The sequence below is a fragment of the Lactuca sativa genome, chromosome 6 (genome assembly GCF_002870075.4).
Source record: "Lactuca sativa cultivar Salinas chromosome 6, Lsat_Salinas_v11, whole genome shotgun sequence".
Taxonomy (NCBI): Eukaryota; Viridiplantae; Streptophyta; class Magnoliopsida; order Asterales; family Asteraceae; genus Lactuca; species Lactuca sativa.
In genome coordinates, this window is record NC_056628.2 from 189,952,359 (window position 1) to 189,970,620 (window position 18,262).

At 33.9% G+C, this 18,262-nt stretch overlaps 1 protein-coding gene and 1 long non-coding RNA gene across 2 annotated transcripts; both read right to left on the reverse strand.

The window, feature by feature from the left end:
• Positions 1–820: 820 nt before the first annotated feature.
• Positions 821–5,428, reverse strand: LOC111877434 (protein DETOXIFICATION 48). The gene is made up of 2 exons (XM_023873958.3): positions 2,857–5,428; positions 821–2,735 (listed from the first exon to the last, which is right to left on the reverse strand). The coding sequence occupies exons 1-2, from the start codon at positions 2,992–2,994 to the stop codon at positions 1,215–1,217; spliced, it is 1,659 nt and encodes a 552-aa protein (XP_023729726.1). The 5' UTR covers positions 2,995–5,428; the 3' UTR covers positions 821–1,214.
• Positions 5,429–8,301: 2,873 nt separating this feature from the next.
• LOC122194407 (uncharacterized) lies at positions 8,302–10,440 on the reverse strand. Its single transcript, XR_006184583.2, has 3 exons — positions 9,907–10,440; positions 9,659–9,734; positions 8,302–9,234 (listed from the first exon to the last, which is right to left on the reverse strand). It is a non-coding gene; the product is annotated as an uncharacterized LOC122194407 (long non-coding RNA).
• Positions 10,441–18,262: the final 7,822 nt, after the last annotated feature.

Sequence of the window (18,262 nt, forward strand, 5' to 3'; positions counted from 1 at the left end):
TTTTGTAATTTTGAACGAAAAATTAAATGTTTGAAATATTTTTCATGTTTAAAAATTATAAATTAAAATTATGTTTTATTTTGTGGGAGCTTAGGATCTCGATCCCGATCTTGTAAACTCAAAAACAATACTACGTAGGATCCCGATCTTAACAACCTTCGTTTGCATAATCATCAGAGCTCCAAGAGTCAATTACTGTTTTAGACCAGTCCATTTACTGTCCGATAACTTTAATGAGGGTTTTCTTTACGCGAATTTTGCAAAGCTGTTGAAAAAGGTGCGGGAAATTAAATGGTGGTGGATGGCTTATTGGGGGAATATGAGCATATTATCATGCTAAATGATATTCCTTTTTAGGGCATGCAGACACTTTTGTGGCTATATATGGGAGGAAACAACGATAAGAAAGAGAAATATAGTAGATGTTGTTATAAGGATACACAATCCCATACATATATAATATTAAACTATAAAAAAATGAAAAGTATAAAGATGTTGGTTTCAACAATTTTAAATACCATACATAATATTAAACTATAAAAAAATGAAAAAGTATAAAGGTGTTGATTCAACAATTTTAAAAATATTCAGATTAATTGTTGCTAGAATATTATTATTTTCTTGCGATTCCACTAAAAAACCGACTCCTACACAAATAATTATCAAACCGTTATCACACTTTTATGGTGAGTACCGAATACTGTACACATACGCCATCGATTATCATTTAGAAACAAATCTTTGTACCTTGGCATACGATATCCAATTCAGAATTCATATCACAAGCAACGTCAATGATATATAAAACTCTTGATCTTGATTTGTGTATGCATGATTAAGTTGTTCATTAAATCACGACCTTTCAAATTATTAATATCATGTACATCGAATAAATAACATGTACAAGTAAGTTACAAAAATGAGAATCAATTTAATCTAATTACATCGCTGAATCAATGCCAGAAGGTAATGGATCAATGAACTAATGCTTTTTGTAAATGTTATTTTTATTCTATTCTTTTATGCATAGCTCAGCAATTACAACTGCATGATCTTTTTAGGGCAAAAAAAGCATCAGAATCAAGAACAATATACAGCCAAGGCTAAGAGAGAGAAAAAGATTTGCAGACTATTAAGAACATCTACTGGCTAAATGGTGTCAAGTACAATCATCAGATGATGAAGAAAAAGAATAAGAAAATGAAGTCGAGTCATTAATGCATAATGAGTGGATCTGTTTCAAGCGAACGAGAATTATCCTGCTTCTTCATCGTTTCAGATACCATGATTTCTTCAAGATTAGCTTCCGTGGAGTTCTTGGGCTGCAGATTCTTGTTTGATACTGGTAACACCGGATTAGCAGTTCTTGAAGGTTTAGAAGACGAAGATGATGGTGATTTTGTTAACTCTTTAGCTCTTTCCACTTGAAGAATCCAATCTGTTTTACAAAGAACATAAAGCATGAGCAAGGCACATGTTCCCTGAGCTGCAAGCAACCCTAACCAAAGTCCGGGGAACCCCATTTTCAAAACGAACCCCATGATGATCGCCACCGGCATTCCCACCAAGTAAAATGATCCCAAATTTATGTTCGCTCCAATGGTGGGCCTTGCACTTCCTCTCAACACCCCACAACCAGTTGTTTGAGGGCAGTTTCCAAGCTCACATAGTCCGATTATTGGTAATGCGATCGAAGTTAGTTCAAGAATCTCTGAATCGTTAGTGAAAAACCGACCCCATTTGTGCCTCATCAATGTCGTGAACGCCATTGCCATAAGTCCTAAAACCATAGCGCAGAAAAGTGAAACAATCATCGAAATCCGTGCCTTAGCTGGTCGGTTTGCCCCAAGCTCGTTTCCAACTCTCGTTGACACACCGAGGCTCAATGCGGATGGGAAAACGTAAACCAATGATGTAGTTTGGATGAGAATCCCCATTGAAGCAACGGTTGCTTTAGGGTTTACGAGTAATCCACACATCATTATCATAAGTTCATACCACCACCATTCGAGACAAACGGAAACACATGTTGGAATCGCTAAAGCTAACAAAGAAGACCACCCACGAAGGCAGTCGGAGCTTGGTGCCACCCATGAGTCTCTGTAAACACCGGAGAAGTAAACAAACGTGATCAGAAGGAACAACAAGTTGAGATTTGTGAGAACCATCGCGATCGCCACCCCAGAAATCCCCATCTTGAAATACCCAACGAGAAGGAAGTTGAGTGGGACATGCAGAAGGACTGAAACAGCTGAACAGTAGGTTAATGGTAGAATGATGTTCTGAGCTCGGAGATAAACACGAAGAGGGTGAAGAAGAGAGAGTAAGAAAAGGTCTGGAATTGCGAAGATGATGAAAGTGTGAGCTGCGGATGAAATCTCTTCATCTTGTCCACACCATAACAAGATATTCTTCATGTTGAACCACATGAAAGAGATTGGGAGAGAAGTTGACAAAAGTAGAAGCACTGTTCTTTGTAGCGTTATTCCCAAGAGTTTCATCTGTTTCGCACCATATGCTTGACCACAAATGGGCTCCATACCCATGGCTAGACCTGAGATGACGGAGTAACCAGTGATGTTCGCGAATCCAATGGAGAGTGAACCTCCGGCGAGCTCAAGCTCACCAAGATAGCCAAGAAACAGCATGGAGATCATAGCTCTTGAGTATAGTAGTAAACCAGTCATGGCTGTGGGTCCTGAAATCTTCCCAATGGCTTTGATTTCCTCCAATGCCTGGAGAAGAAAAAATGAAACAACAAGCAATTATCAATCTCAACTTCTCTTGATCTTTATTCGTAAAGATTCAAGCTTTCAAACTAATTTAAGATTAAAAGAATAAGACGCATGATGTTACCTCGGAAGGGGTTGGCCATGAATGAAGATGATCATCATGATCAGTAGATTTTGGGGGGTCATTGTTATGATGATTGTTGAAATGGGTGTTCTTGGAAATGACAAAATTGGAAGGGGAAGATGGTGTTGGATTACACATGGCTCAAAATTCTTGGTGTTAGGGAAAGAGGGAACTAAACAATTAAGTTAAAAAAAAAAAAAAAAAAGAAGAAGAAACTATATATATAATACAAAAGTTATTAGATAGAGAGAGTGTGCAAACAGAAAAACACAATCACAAAACCAAAAACAAGAATACAAACAAAAAGGAGGAAAGAGAGGGGTTTTGGTTAGTTGGTGGCAAAGCAAGTACTACTAGTAATACTTTGTGTTTTGTTTTCTTAGGTAAAGAAAGAAAGAGAAGCTTTAGGAATTGATGGAGTCTTGAAGCCATGGGTGTTGGGTATATATACATAAACGAGTCGACCCTACCAATTTGAAAGAGAGAGATGCCATCGAAAAGCGGCTGGAAAGAATTGTTAATTTTCTTGAACACACACACACGAGAGAGAGAGAGAGAGAGAGAGAGAGAGAGAGAGAGAGAGAGAGAGAGAGAGAGAGAGAGAGAGAGAGAGAGAGAGAGAGAGAGAGAGAGAGAGAGAGAGAGAGAGAGAGAGAGAGAGAGAGAGAGAGAGAGAGGTGGGGCCTACCCATATCCTTTCATCCCCTTTATAGACAGATATGTATATTAGTGAGTAACCCGTGTAAACTATATTGTCGTATGCCACTTTCTTTATCCAACGGGACATATAAAATAACGAATATAAGAGAATGACACGTCAAATAACTGAAGTTAAAGGGTCCTTTTTTTTTGTTCTTCATGATCCATTTTTATGAACAATGGAGTAAGATGATGATACCATGTCTTCTAACAAGAGGGAATCCTGTATCCAGATTTTGTTTTGTATATGATCTATAAGCCAATTAAAGAAAAATAAATAACATTCATAGACAGATGATTAAGGATTATTCATCAAATTTACCCTATTCATTCTAAATTTTGTAAAAATTAAGATTTAGAAATCCAAGAAAAAATTAGTCACAATAGAATAGGATAACGATCCCTTCTCGGCTTTTTTTTTTTTTTTTTTTGATTTGATGGGCATTTGTTGTGTTTGTGAAACTTGCAACTTTAATTTATGGTTCTCCTTGTTAGTATCTAAGAGATGTCAGGATGAAATGGGCATCCTTTTGTGGTTGCAAATGGTTGTTTTTAAGAGCTTATAAATTGCCACGAAAGTTGTGATATCTTATCTTGAATTGAGGAAGCAATATTTATTTAAAATGCCCAATTTCTATCAAATAATTGAAAATATATAGCAAAAATGGTTTTTAGTTCAATGGTAAAATTTCGGTTGAAATAGTGTGACATTTCCCGTTTTATTATTTAATAATATTAAATATATCAATTGCAAGTTATAGTTTCTTTTTATGAAATAAATGGAATATAAAATTTGTTTTTCAACCGCCAAAAAACTTTTGCCCAAGAGTTTTTATTTTAGAGATAATGTTAAATGTCACTTTGTGGTTCTATTATATATAGTTTCTTTTCCCCCTTTGTGAGGTTGTATCTTTAACTATATGTATATGAATTCACCTTTCTGTTAGTAGGTTTTGTAAGGATAATCTTTAAAATTTACTTCTTTTTAGGTTCTTTATCATCCACCCAATCTCTTTCAAGTGAACCCAAAAAGGGTTAGTGATATTAAAATAATTAATCTTTAATTTAAGATTTGACAAGTGGAATTAAATGGTTGGAGTTTGATTTGAAGTGTGAATACATGCAAATATTTTGACATGACCATGGCCTAATTGAGACATATACTTTCGTACATATGAATAGTCTATGACACATGAGTTCTATGTGGTTATTCATATGATCCAAACATGTCTATTAGTCTATCTAAGTATTTTATATTAAATGATATTTGAATTGATATTATTCACTCTTAATTAAAGAAAGCTATATGTAGGTCAAGATCGTGTATAACATGGAGGATGTGATATGTGTTATCATGTGGGTACTAATAGGCCAAGACTCCTTAAGTAGAGCTTAACAACTAAATGTGTTTCCACATAAATAGAGTCGATAGGAAACATGGCATGTATGATGACCGAATCAGTATTAAATGTATCTGATCTCATCGAAAACGTTTATATATTATATATTTTTGCACACAATGACACAAATGGTACCAAGATGGGTGACATGGAGGGTTGAAGTGGTGGCCATGACAATGTTGGCATATTCTAAGACACCCATTTATGCATGTTGCATTAAGAAGGGGACCATGGCTAGAAGCTCTTGTAATCCTTGGCTCTATTACCCTTTCTTGAAATGTCTCAACTCTTTGTTTTTATGGATTATTACAACACTGTTAATATATTGTTTTAAATTCATTTATCACATCAACATCTCACTTTTCATAAAACTTAATTTGGTCATTTAATTCCTACAATCTATTGATGAATAAACACTGAAAATGCCAACTCAGCATCTAACTATGGTTAAGTTCTCTCTCTCTCTCTCTCTCTCTCTCTCTCTCTCTCTCTCTCTATATATATATATATATATATATATATATATATATATATATATATATATATATATATATATATATATATATATATATATCAATTAAATATTTCATCTTATTCAATCATGCATTTTGAATGATTTAAATAGTCCTATTCAACATTTTTTTTTTTTTTTTTTAATTTCCATTACAATGGAAATCCGATTTCCATAATTGTTTTAGCAACAACCTTAAATGTAGACAAATTTGACGAAGTTATATTTTGGTCAAGAGTTTAGTTGGGTTTTTATTTTTAGTAGCCAATCAAATTAGGTTGAAACTTTTTTCTCTTAATTTTAAGTTTCCTAATAGTTTTGGAGCATATTCCAAATAAAACGACTATACTGCATTTTATATTGATTTTTTATAAATATTTATTATTTAATTAATATCAAATTTTCTAAATTATTATTAAATTACATTTGGTTCTTGCTTCAAATATAATCTTTCATATAACAGTAAACACTTGTAAAAACCATATAACAAAATAATAAATAATATTATTAATTTACTTGGACTATAACCAAAATTACTAAACTTAATTATTTTAAACAATTAAATTACAACGCAATTCATTTAGAAACCAAAACCGAAAAAGAAATCAATTAATAACAAAAACCAAAAATGTAATTTAGTCCAAATAATAAAATCAAACAAAATATTATGTTGGATTTATCATTCAATGCAACGTTCGAATAACCGATAATATATATATATATATATATATATATATATATATATATATATATATATATATATATATATATATATATATATATATAGAGAGAGAGAGAGAGAGAGAGAGAGGGGTAAGTTTGAAAACAAATTAAAAATAAAAAAATCATTCTTAGTCAATCATTTATATTTATCGCAAAACGCTCTGTCGTATCACCATAACATTGATTGGTAATATTCATATGTGAATATAAATATAAGTATTTTTCATATATGAATCCACCACCTTCCCTCCGCCACCAACCACCACCGCTCCATCACCGTCATTGTCACCGTCACCTACCACCCACTGACATCACCTCCATCACCTTTACAGCTACCATCTCCGTCACCTTTGTCACCACCTCCGCCACAGCTCCCACCACAACTCCCACCAACGCAACCACTATATATATATATATATATATATATATATATATATATATATATATATATATATATATATATATATATATTGACACGTTTTGTAGGCAGAAATTGTAATGGAATTTAATTCTTTAAAAATTAATGTGGGGCAAAACATGGCATTAATTGGCAATGATTTGTCTTCCATTATAAAGATTTTTTTAGATTATTAAAAAGAAAAAAAAAGTATATGATATGAGTTTAACTAATCTTAAAAGCAAGGTTAAGTTTACTAGAAATATCATCATAATTATTTCAAATAAAATGACACACACACACACACATATATATATATATATATATATATATATATATATATATATATATATATATATATATATATATATATATATATATTGGCCATAAAAAGAAAAAGAAAAAGAAAAAAAAATAAGCAATAATTTGGTATTGAAATAAGTGAAGTGAGTGACGCATACGGTGATACTTTGTATCGAAGCATAGAGATTGAGCAAGAATAAGACTAGGAGGGAAAAAAAAGGCCACCTAAATCAATATTTAACCATTCAACTTTTATCCAATATTTCTCGCACACCAACCAACACAACACAAGAGCGGTACTCGATTGGCTCCGCCTGCGACTATTTGCTCTCCCCCCTGCCAACTGCCAAGTACCAACACAAGTGCCAGTTTTGTCTCTGGTTATATGGCATCTTGAGACCAATATCCCAACAAGTAAAAAGGGTATTCTCGTCATTTCACACGTCATCAAATCATATCACATATTGACATGGGTACGAAATTTCTTGGAAATGATACCATAATAATAATAATAATAATACATTCTGTTTCAAATTCTCTCACAAAGATTCGACGAGTGGAAACGAAAACATGGCTTCACATGTTTGTACATTGACATTTACATCCGTACGGTTGTTGTACAACCATTCGATGCATGCATGTGTGTGTCGGGACAAATGTAGATTGTTTTGTGGAGAACATTCGCTAAAATGGAAATTGAAGGATGAATTAACGTGGCTTTCAAATCAAACTTTTAAGGACATAAAATGCGCACCCATTTTAGTTATTCGTATTAATTACTTATATTAATAGTGATAACACATAAAAAAAAAAAAAGGAAATGTTCTTGACAAAGAGAATAATTCTAAAAATGCTTCATGGGCATTGAGTTGGGTAACAAACGTTACAAAGGTGCCAATGCAACGAAGGCAAACCAGAACTTTAATGCTAAGAATTTATTCCGTTTTCCAAAGTTAGGAATAAAACAGAATAATTGTAAAGATGAAAGAAAGAAGGGTACACTTAAAGGGACCATTCTTTAACTTTAAACTTTATGTAGAAAAATAAATTAACAATTAACAACACAAAATAGACACATCTCTAATCAGCATATTTCCACTTGTAAAAAAGCATGTGGTGTTAAAACTTAAAACCCTACTCCGTAAAAAAGTTATTCTTCCAATTACCCTGAAACGTGGTCGATTTAAAAGATATTAAGGTGAACCTTATTATTTGATAAATGTGATTATGATTTAAAAATAATAATAATAATAAAAAGAATAGATGAATGAGTAGACTGGTAAATTAAAAGGCTGCAAGTGATGGGCTAATGAGTCGCTATCAAGAAAGTGGAAACAAAATGGTCCTCTGAAAATCTTATGGTCCATTTTTCCAAGAGAAGAGAGACAACATGTTAACAAAAAACCAACAACTAAAATTTAAATAAGTTGATGAATTATTACTTGAAAGTACTGTTATATCAGTTGAAAAGCTAATCAGATGTTATATATACACCAAAATAACTGAAACATTAACAACATCAAGACAAATACTATAACAGACAATGAAAATGAAAAGGCTACAACAAGAGAGACCCTCAACAATGATGTGGAATACTTACGAATATATTTAAATAAAAAAAAAAAGACTTAGTTGGGTAGAAAATGTCATTAATTCCAAAGTTAAGGGTCTCTCATGTAACAGTATAAACATGTAGTAAGTAAGATACCAACTCTTTACCTGTTTGTCCTTCTTTTTTCCTATCAAATGTTGTGGAATTTGTTTTTTCAAGATGAAAGGGTAAAAGGGTCATTTTGTCTTGTTCAAAGTTTTTAAAAAGAAACAGGCTTTATATATACAGAACTTTATCTAGACAAACATCTTTACACATTTTTAGCCACTTTACTCATACACGAGTTAATGGAGAAAAATGGAAAAAAGAAAAAGCCACAAAAAGGTTGTTTAAGCCAAATTATTAGCACTTATCACCAAAACTGTTATAGAAAAGGGAATATCAATGTAAAAACATGAAATTAACATAAAAACAAAAACAAAGAGTATAAGAATTTCTAAATTTATAATTTCAAACTCCTTATGGCAAAAACAGGCATCAAAACATGAGTAAAAGACTCATTAAGAAGTTTAAATTACATACACTTGGGATTTATAACTTTAATTAATAAGTTATAAAGATAAACATAATCACGAATCAGTTTATACTCACTAAAGGATTACTAAAGAAGCAGTTTGATAAAATGATGGAAAAACATATGAATCATAAACAGAAAGGAGGAGTAACATACCTGTTGGGGACAAAAAGGCAGATTAAGAGAACCATTAACAACAAAATGAACCATGAAAAGAATCTGCATTATGGTTGCACAAATGGAAAAAAGTCAAAAATAGTTCTTGCAGATGTAATAATATGTACAAAGTTAGGTAGTAAGAGTGTAAGACATCTTATCAAAACTTTCACAACCAATAAAAAGTTTTGTCCCAAATCGATTACTAGTCTTTGTTTGATGATTTGATCTATAAACTTTGTGATTCTTTTGGGAATGCTACACTTAATCATAACTTTTATTGTGCACCTTGAACAAACAAGTCATGTTTTGTAGGGAAATGTGAGTGGAAGAGATAGCATAAAATTACTGATAAGCATATTGGAAGACCATTTAATCACAAAGCCAAGAAAATAAAGGCTAGTTTAGCATTAGTAATGTGCAATTTTATTTGCTAAAATGGTGTACTTTAGAAGGTTATTGCTTTTGTTGATGAAAACTGTCTTACCCAATAGGAACCAAGTCCATGGAAAACAATCTCAAGGACTGGAGTTCATCTTCCCTGTGTCTTCAAGATCTTTTATCTGCAACTCCATACAGATTCAGATTCCACAAAGATAAACAATTAGGTAAATATCATCAACCAGTTAAATGTATAACAAATACCTAGTGAATTTCTATAGAAATTGAACAAAAACGTGAACCATACTGTTCTGGAATTCACACACATATAGATACAAATAGATAGAAGTTTACCTGTAAGATCATTTGCGAGAGCGTTAGAAGAACCTCCATTGACATTATTAGCCATATCAGGCAACCAAAATCCTATCGCGAAAACGATGATCGTCTTCTTCTTACCGCAATTTCAAACCAAACCCCCACTAGCTGCATCGTAATCATTCAAAAGCACGGGCACGATGATCGAATCGACTTCAATTGTAATGAACAACCGCAGGCAGCTGAGCCAGCTTGTAGAGAGACACTCATGCCTCCAATAGGGGTGTACGGAGCCCTCTACCGTTCTCGACCTTGCGTGAGGAATTTTGCTCTGAGATGAGTTATCAATTCGTAGTAGTAGCACTCGTTTGTAATTGTCTATGCCAATTGGATTGAAGTTGACAACACTTGATTGATCGCTTTTGCTGTCAAAAACTTATGAATCCTACAAAAATTGATCCACTTTTACTTCAAATTGGGCCAGTTCAAACAAATGTATGTGTTTTTGTTTACTTTTGTGTCTTTGAGACTCCATGGTTATGATAATTGGATACCTTGGGTTCAATTGAAGACGGCACTGTTTCTTGACTCTTGACAGCGATGCTAAACCCAGAACAACTAACTATGAGTTTCAAAAAGGTCGTTGTATTTTGGCTATGATGTCATATTAGTCCCTTATATCTAGTAATTGACAACTACGCCCCTAAATGCAAAAGAAATTCATATATGTGGGGTGTATAGCTTTATTATTAACAATTTAGATTTATCAAGTTTGAATGCTCATAGAGTGTCAAACCCAACAAATAATATAGGTATAAATTAACTCTAAATATACAGTTGTGACATCCTTATTTTTTTACGGCCAAAAGATACCGATTTGTTTATACTTATTAAATCAGAGCATTCTTTTAAAAAATATTAATTTGTCTAAAAACATGATAATATTATTATCAAAGTATTTTTGAAGAAATGTGTTTTATTTATAAAACATGGGATGTCATTGTCAATACAGAAAGATAAACATAAATGAAGACTTACTGTAACACTCCAAATCAGTTATTACCTTTGGAACCCTTGAAATTATAAATATTGCATATAGGTCCCTTAAGTACGTTCGGGGTACTTCAGGAGTACGCTTAGCGTACCATGCATGGATGATCGCGGAGGGCCAACACATACGATGGGCGTACCAAAGGGTACGCGGGGCGTACGTGACGAATGTTCAAACCCTAATTTCCGGACTTAAGACCTATATCAGCATCCTTATCTCATTTGAGCCTCACCCTAATTGGCCTCCTTCACCCTCAAACGTCCTTGGAAACCCTAAAATCATTAGAGTGTGTGTTCTTGAGCTTGTGAGTGTTTAAACACCATCCTTTGGTGTGTTAGCTACAAGGAAGAGGAGGAAACAAGATTGAACGTGGAAGAGCTCCTGGATCTTACATTTTGAGCGGCTTAAGAAGCTTGAGGAGGTAAAAAGCTTTCACCTTGGTCATTATTTTCATTCCTAGAGCTAGGGTTTTCTCTTTAGTCCTTTTTTGTGTTCTTGGACCACCTCTTGAGAGTTTAAGCAACTCCAGAGCTTTGGGAAGACGGATCTGAAGTCCTTTGGTCCATTCATAACATAAAAATGGAGTCTTGATGCGTGTTTTGACCTCATTCATGGATTAAGACTCTTGGAAAGGTCTTAATGGGTTGTTGGGAGCATGTAGAACATGCAAAGGCATAAAGTTGCCAACTTTATGCCTTATGTCGTCTTAATGAACTCGGATTTAAAGATTGGACATTGGAACATAAAGTAATAAGCACTTAATGGAAAAGGTGCTTAATATGTTCGTACGATGGGCGTAGTATAGTGTACGCAGCACGTACAGCTCAGGGACTCAGTACACTAAGCATATAGGAGTGGTACGCATGTCGTAAGCACTCAGAGGGACTTAGAGGTTCCTAAGACATTTGGAGTAAGTCCTTGGAGGGTTTCCACGACTTCCTAGTATGTTTACATGTTTAACTCGTATATCATTTTTATGGTTAGTGAAGACTGTGTGGAGGTTCCCATGGTAGGTAGCCAAGACCACGTAGGGGTTCTAGTGGCAGCTAGCAAAGACCATGCGGAGGGGGGGGGGGGGGGTCCCATGGTAGATAGTTAAGACCACATGGGGTTTGCAGTGGCACCTGGTATAAGACCTTGGAAGGTTTCCTTGGCATCCTTATATGTTTGTTTGCATGACTTATGTATTATGTGTAGCTTAAGAGCTATTATGGATTATGTGATTATGTGGATTGTATGGGGTATGCTCTGGGGAACTCAGTAAGAATTAGCTTACAGTTTGTTGATTTGTTTCAGGTACTTCTGAGCCTAAGGGCAAGGGAAAGGCTTGATGTTGCGGCATGCACTCACCGACATTTCATTTGATGGGACACTTTGATATTTGAAATAAAATGTTGATGTTATGGATTTGAAAACAATTGTCATTGATATTTCACTTTTTATGGGAATGTTTTGGCTAATTAAAAATAAAAATTTTATTTGAAAATTTTGGGTCGTTACACTTACTACGTTTTATTACACTAATGATCTACATCTCTTTCAATTTATTAGCAGATACATACATCATTATCCATATATAATTACCTATGGTGCAAGGAAACTAAGTAGGTCAGGTTTGGGAAACCTAGTGAGTACATAGGGTTTTCAACCCACAATATTATAAATTTTTAATTATATATTCTTCACCATTCAAATAACTTAACTACCCCACTCCCATTATTCTCACTTACTAATTCTAATATGATGATCTCGAGGGATCTTTCTCAAAGGATCTTAATCAACAGACAACTAAAATTTCTAGATGATTAGGCATAACAATATGATAATACTTTGGGTAAACACGACAACACAACAATACATCGGTACTTTGGATAGTAACATCAGGCACGTCAGTACAAGAGTACTTGGGATAAGAATGACAATACAAAAGTACCTTGGATAAGCACGGTAGTACAAAAGCACTTGGGATAGACACGACTTATAATTCCGCACGACTTTCACTAACATATCATAATCACTATCTCACACAGCCCTATCACAACCTCTCATCTGTTATTTCACTCAACCCTTCACTATCCAATCATATTATTAAGTACGATAAAGTATATATATTTTAAACAAGTAATAACTATATCATGTCGCATGTACATATTAAACACATCAAGATAGCGCAGATAACATTTAAGCAATTAGAATAGTTGTATCTATATGTAAGTTTGAAAGTAACTATGCACTCACTTGATAAAACTGATTGACGATTTCGGCATTGCTTCACTTCGTATTTTGAAAAGACCTAGACGTATAAAGTATTAAGCCTTAGTCTAGTTTTGTAATTCTGGTGACTATAATAATTATAGTCTAGATTCCTCACTAATCCCAATGTGTACATCAAGATCTATCAAGTAAGGATTAGTCAGTCACGACAATTAGGAGGCATGATCATTTCAGCATAATAGCTTTTCTGAAATCCAACAACCAAGCCAACGTGACCATCCTAGACACCTCTCTCGTAAGTAGATCAATAAGTATAACGACATGGGATTACTGATAAATCTTATTTATAGGTTCATAATAATGACTATGGCTTATAAATATAAATTACACTAAAATAAGGATGAGTGTAATTTAACTTACCAAGATTTCCTAGACAAAATTCTGGAAATTGCACTGGCAGAGCTTCTACTTGCTAGCTACTACTACTTCAGGGGTCCTAGGGCTTCTCCGAACACTAAAACCAAGGAAAATGATTCTAGAACTGAAGAAAATCGAGAGAGAAGGATATAAGAGGTGTGGAGGAATGAATGAGGCTTGGTATCCTATTTGTAGTCGATTTTGGGGTGCGCGACATGTAAATTATAACATCTTGTTTCCTGCCGTTTCTGGGCTGTGGGCAGGAAGTCGATTGTGTAAGGCTTTAGGCCTTAAAGAGGGCAATTTTAGTACTTGTGGAAGGAGGTAATGTTAGTTAAGAGATTTTACCCTTGAATTGTTTTTTTTGGGTCGAAGGGTAGAAAGGTAAAAGTCATAGGTCGGGTTCTTGCATGAAATATGGATTTTTATTTAAGAATTTTTTAGTCCAAGATATTTAGATAATATTGTAGAGCTCTTCGATACATTTTCGTGGATATAAAGAACGTCGAAAACAAAGTTGACATGAAGAAGCTGTTGTATTAGTGTCTAAGTCCATAACTATTTTGGTATGTACTTGACCCAATGGTGCATGGTCCTTTTGGGTTGCCTTCACCAAAGCAACTTGATTGGAGAAATAAATAGAGAGAGATGTTATTATGATTTATTAATATGTTATAAGAATAATATATTAAAGGAGAAATCATATTTGTTTAATTAATATTGGTCAATAATTAATTAAGAATTAATTTTATGATCAAGTGTAATTAATTAAACTAGAGGGGCTGAATTGTAATTATGTGATAGTTACAAAATAAGGTAAGGATTATCTTAAATATAGGGTGAACGAATTTAAGGTGATAATGCCTTAGAATTTGACTAGGATAAGGGTTTCTAAGACTTATCTTATGGTTGCTTGGTGGGCAAGCAACTAGATAAGGATAAGGACTAAAACCCTAATCTTTACACCTATATAAACCCCCTAAGGCACATGAATTCGTCTAAGCCTTCCCAAGAAGTCCTAGGGACAAATTCTAACACCTCTCCTCTCTCTTTATACCTTCTCCATTTGCTCTTGGTGTTTGTAAGCCATTAAAGGAGTGACACTTGTGACTCTAAGCCTTCCAAAGTCAATTCAAGGAGGAATTAGGATTGTTATTGCTACATAACAATCAAGATAATATCTTAAACCTAATTATATGTTAATATTGATTTCCATATGCTAGAATTAGGGTTTATAGTCTTGGATTCAAAGCATGTACAATAGAGAAACCTAGATCCAAGCATTAGGGTTTGTATGAGCACATAGGATGTCTTATGACCAAAACCCATCAGTGGTATCAGAGCCTAGCTTGGTTTCAATTGTATTGATGCATTGTATATCTGAAAAATTCGATTTTTGGTGTTTTGGAGGCTGGACTCGCCGAGTCCAAGGTGACTCGACGAGTCCAGGCTTGACTCGACGAGTCAACTCGTCGGATAGAGCTTATCTCGGGATTTCTTGTTGTTTTTGCATTGGGATAGTTACCTTATCATGTTAGATCAATATTAATCCGATTATATGATATATTTGACAATATTTTTGATCTAATTGAAGATATTTATCAATTAATAAGATAATTGTTTCCTTATAAGATAATTGATTAATTATTTTGAGTAAATTGATAAATTGTTTTGCAAGAAATCATTAAATAAATCAAATATGGATAATTATGTGATTAAATGTTAATTTGAATTATTTGTTATTTGATCCTTGTTGTTATGAAAAGTTTCATATTTTGCCCTTTAGGTTTTATAGTTTGAATTTGAACCCAAAAGTTTTGTTGTTTTGAAATTTAAATAGTTGAAACCCTAATGTTTTGAAAAAGGTTTCAAAACTTGCCCTCAAGTTTTGGAATTTAAATTTTGATTAAATGGTTTAATTTTGATGTATATTTAAATTCTAAACCCTAATGTGTTGAAATGTTTCAAAAACTTTCCCTCAAGTTTTGGAATTTAGAAGTTGATTAAAAGTTTAATTAGGAATGTTAAATTCTAAGACCCTAGCATAGTTTTGAAAAAGTTCAAATCACACCCTTATGGTTTTATTAATTAATTAAGGTATATAATTAAAAGAGGTTTAATAAATCCATAAAATTTAAGGTCTACAATTTAATTGAATTAAAAGTATAATTGTTAAATTAGACCACCTAGTATTTTGAAAGTATAAAATACACCCTATACTATATATAACATTAAAAGCCTAACATTATATATGTATGAGTAAAAGTCAGTCTTACCGTTAGTAGGCCTCATTCACGAAGCTGGTCTATAAGGGGTGTTTAAGGAAATTGCCTATAAAATGGCGATTGAATGGGTATCCACTCTTACCCACCGCACTCTTGACTAGTGGAGGGTCGTTAGCCGAACGGGTAGGATGGGACAAAACCTTCCATTATAAGTATAATGAAGTATAAAAGTAACTAAATGTTTTCATAAAATTCCCAATCTTAGTTACTTAGGCAAAAGTGAATTGATGCAATTCCATGAAATTACACTTTGTGCCCTTGCGAAGACGTTAGTGGAGCGTGTGTGGTTAACCGGCACACTAAATGGGTCTAAGCAAAGGTAGCAAAGGGTGACTCAATGTTTGTCATAGTTTGGTGGAGCATGTGTGGTTTACCGGCACATCGAATAGGTGATCGTAACATGTGAGGGCACCATGTAAGTTTGCATGGTTATTCACACCCGCTTTGTGATCCTCGGCATCCCAGTCATAAACAAGAGGGGCATATCGAGATTTAAACATGCCATTGAAAGTTCAATGAATCTCAAAGGATCTAGGAGTTTTCGTAGATTTAAAACTTAAATTCTTTTTCGTTTTTCATGGTGGAAATTAGTGAATCGTCATTCACTTACCTTCAAATGTTCTGCAATTTGGGTTACGGCATCCCTCTCCCGAGTTGTAGAATATTGTGTTGGGTCCTAGCCTGAGTATTTCTTTTGGGTGATTTGCTAAGGACTCAATCAATCAACTAACTTGAATTCGTTTTCTCTCGTATTGTAGATGTCAAAGTTCGACAACTATGGTCTTCTCAAATCCCGTGGAACAAGCATTCCACATGAAGATGATATTCCACGATTCGATCGAGGAACAAGAGATCATGCTTCACTTCCTCCTCCTCCTTAAATTATTCTCCCTAACCCACAAGTTCAAAGGCTTGAAAAGTTCAAGATCACTCAAACCCGTTTGGCAAGTAAACATAAAGAAGGAAAGTCGGTGTGTGCACACGTCCTAGGGATGAAGTCACACAATGATAGGTTAAGAATGTTAGGATCCGTTGTCTGTGAGGAAATGGCTGTTGATTGGGTTCTTTAGTCACTTCCTAACTCGTATAGTGAGTTCGTAAGAGAGTACTATATGATGAACCGCAACGTGACCCTTATAGATCTCACCTATATGCTTATTGCTGCTGAATCAGCAATGATTTAGCACAATAGAAAAGCAAAGTTGATTGGTGAATCTGACTCCAATGCAAGTCCTCGAGAGTAAAGACAAGCATTAACATCTCCATTATGAAAAATTGATGTTTGAATATTAGCAATAATGGATTTGGTTCTTATTATGTTATTTATGGAAAGTCGAGAATTTACCAAATAGGGAGAGTTTCTCATCGCCCAAGTTTCAATTGGACAGAAACTTGTAATCATGCAACTTGGTTGCACGATGAATGAGAAATTTCATATTTGGAAATTAGACTAATTCATTGACAAAGTGTCAAATGAAGGACTACGAGATCGAGCACACAAAGTTGCGTGTTGATCAAGTCCACCATAAGAGTAGCATGATATTCGTCATGATTCACTAAAGGTTTAGTAAATATGATTATACTTACAAGATTAAGTGTAATTATGAATTAATTGAAAAAGTTTAAATCAATAGCAAAACGAATAAGAAGAATCAAGTAGGCAGAAAGATAAAAGTTTCTCCATTCTAAGAAGAAGGGAAAGTAGCTTTTATGCTTTATGATAGGTCTTAATGATTAAGAACCATATCTCAATTGATCCTCTAAGTGAGTCTTAGTACAATTGTATGTTTAAGAAGAGGAATCAAGAATTGTAGAAATGGTTAAATCAAGAAGTCAATCATACTTCGTTCCAATAACAACTCTTAAAGTTAAGATTGTGACATTGAGTGAAAAGTATTAAGAAGGTTTGTAACATTCATCAAATGTGGAAAGTTGTGATGTCTTGGATAAGACAAAGACCAACTAGGACCAATTTATGAAGAGTTTTGATAAAAGATACACTAACTCTTGAATATTTGTTTGTCATGAACTGTTTTGACAAGAGAATCTTATATGTCAAGGAGTCAGTGGGAGTCTTAATGGTCTTGAAAGGTTTCAAGAACAAATCAAATAAACCTTATCGATCATCATTAGCACATGAGTTGAGGTTTACAACCTATCGTGTTGACATTATTTTGTTTCTGTGCCAATCCAATCGAGTGAATTATGCATGTGAGTCCTATGAGTTCTCATTTGAATGCATAAAAAGGCAAGAACCTTGATCAATGAAAGGTACATTGATAGGAAAAAGTGAGATGCTTGACTACTTGGAAGACATGGTGGGCAGCTGTGCTACCATAAGGCAAGAAATTAAGATTAAGGAAGTTCGGTCCATATGAGGTTGAATTTTTCGTAAACTTTGGTTTTGAAAAATTCACATGGATAG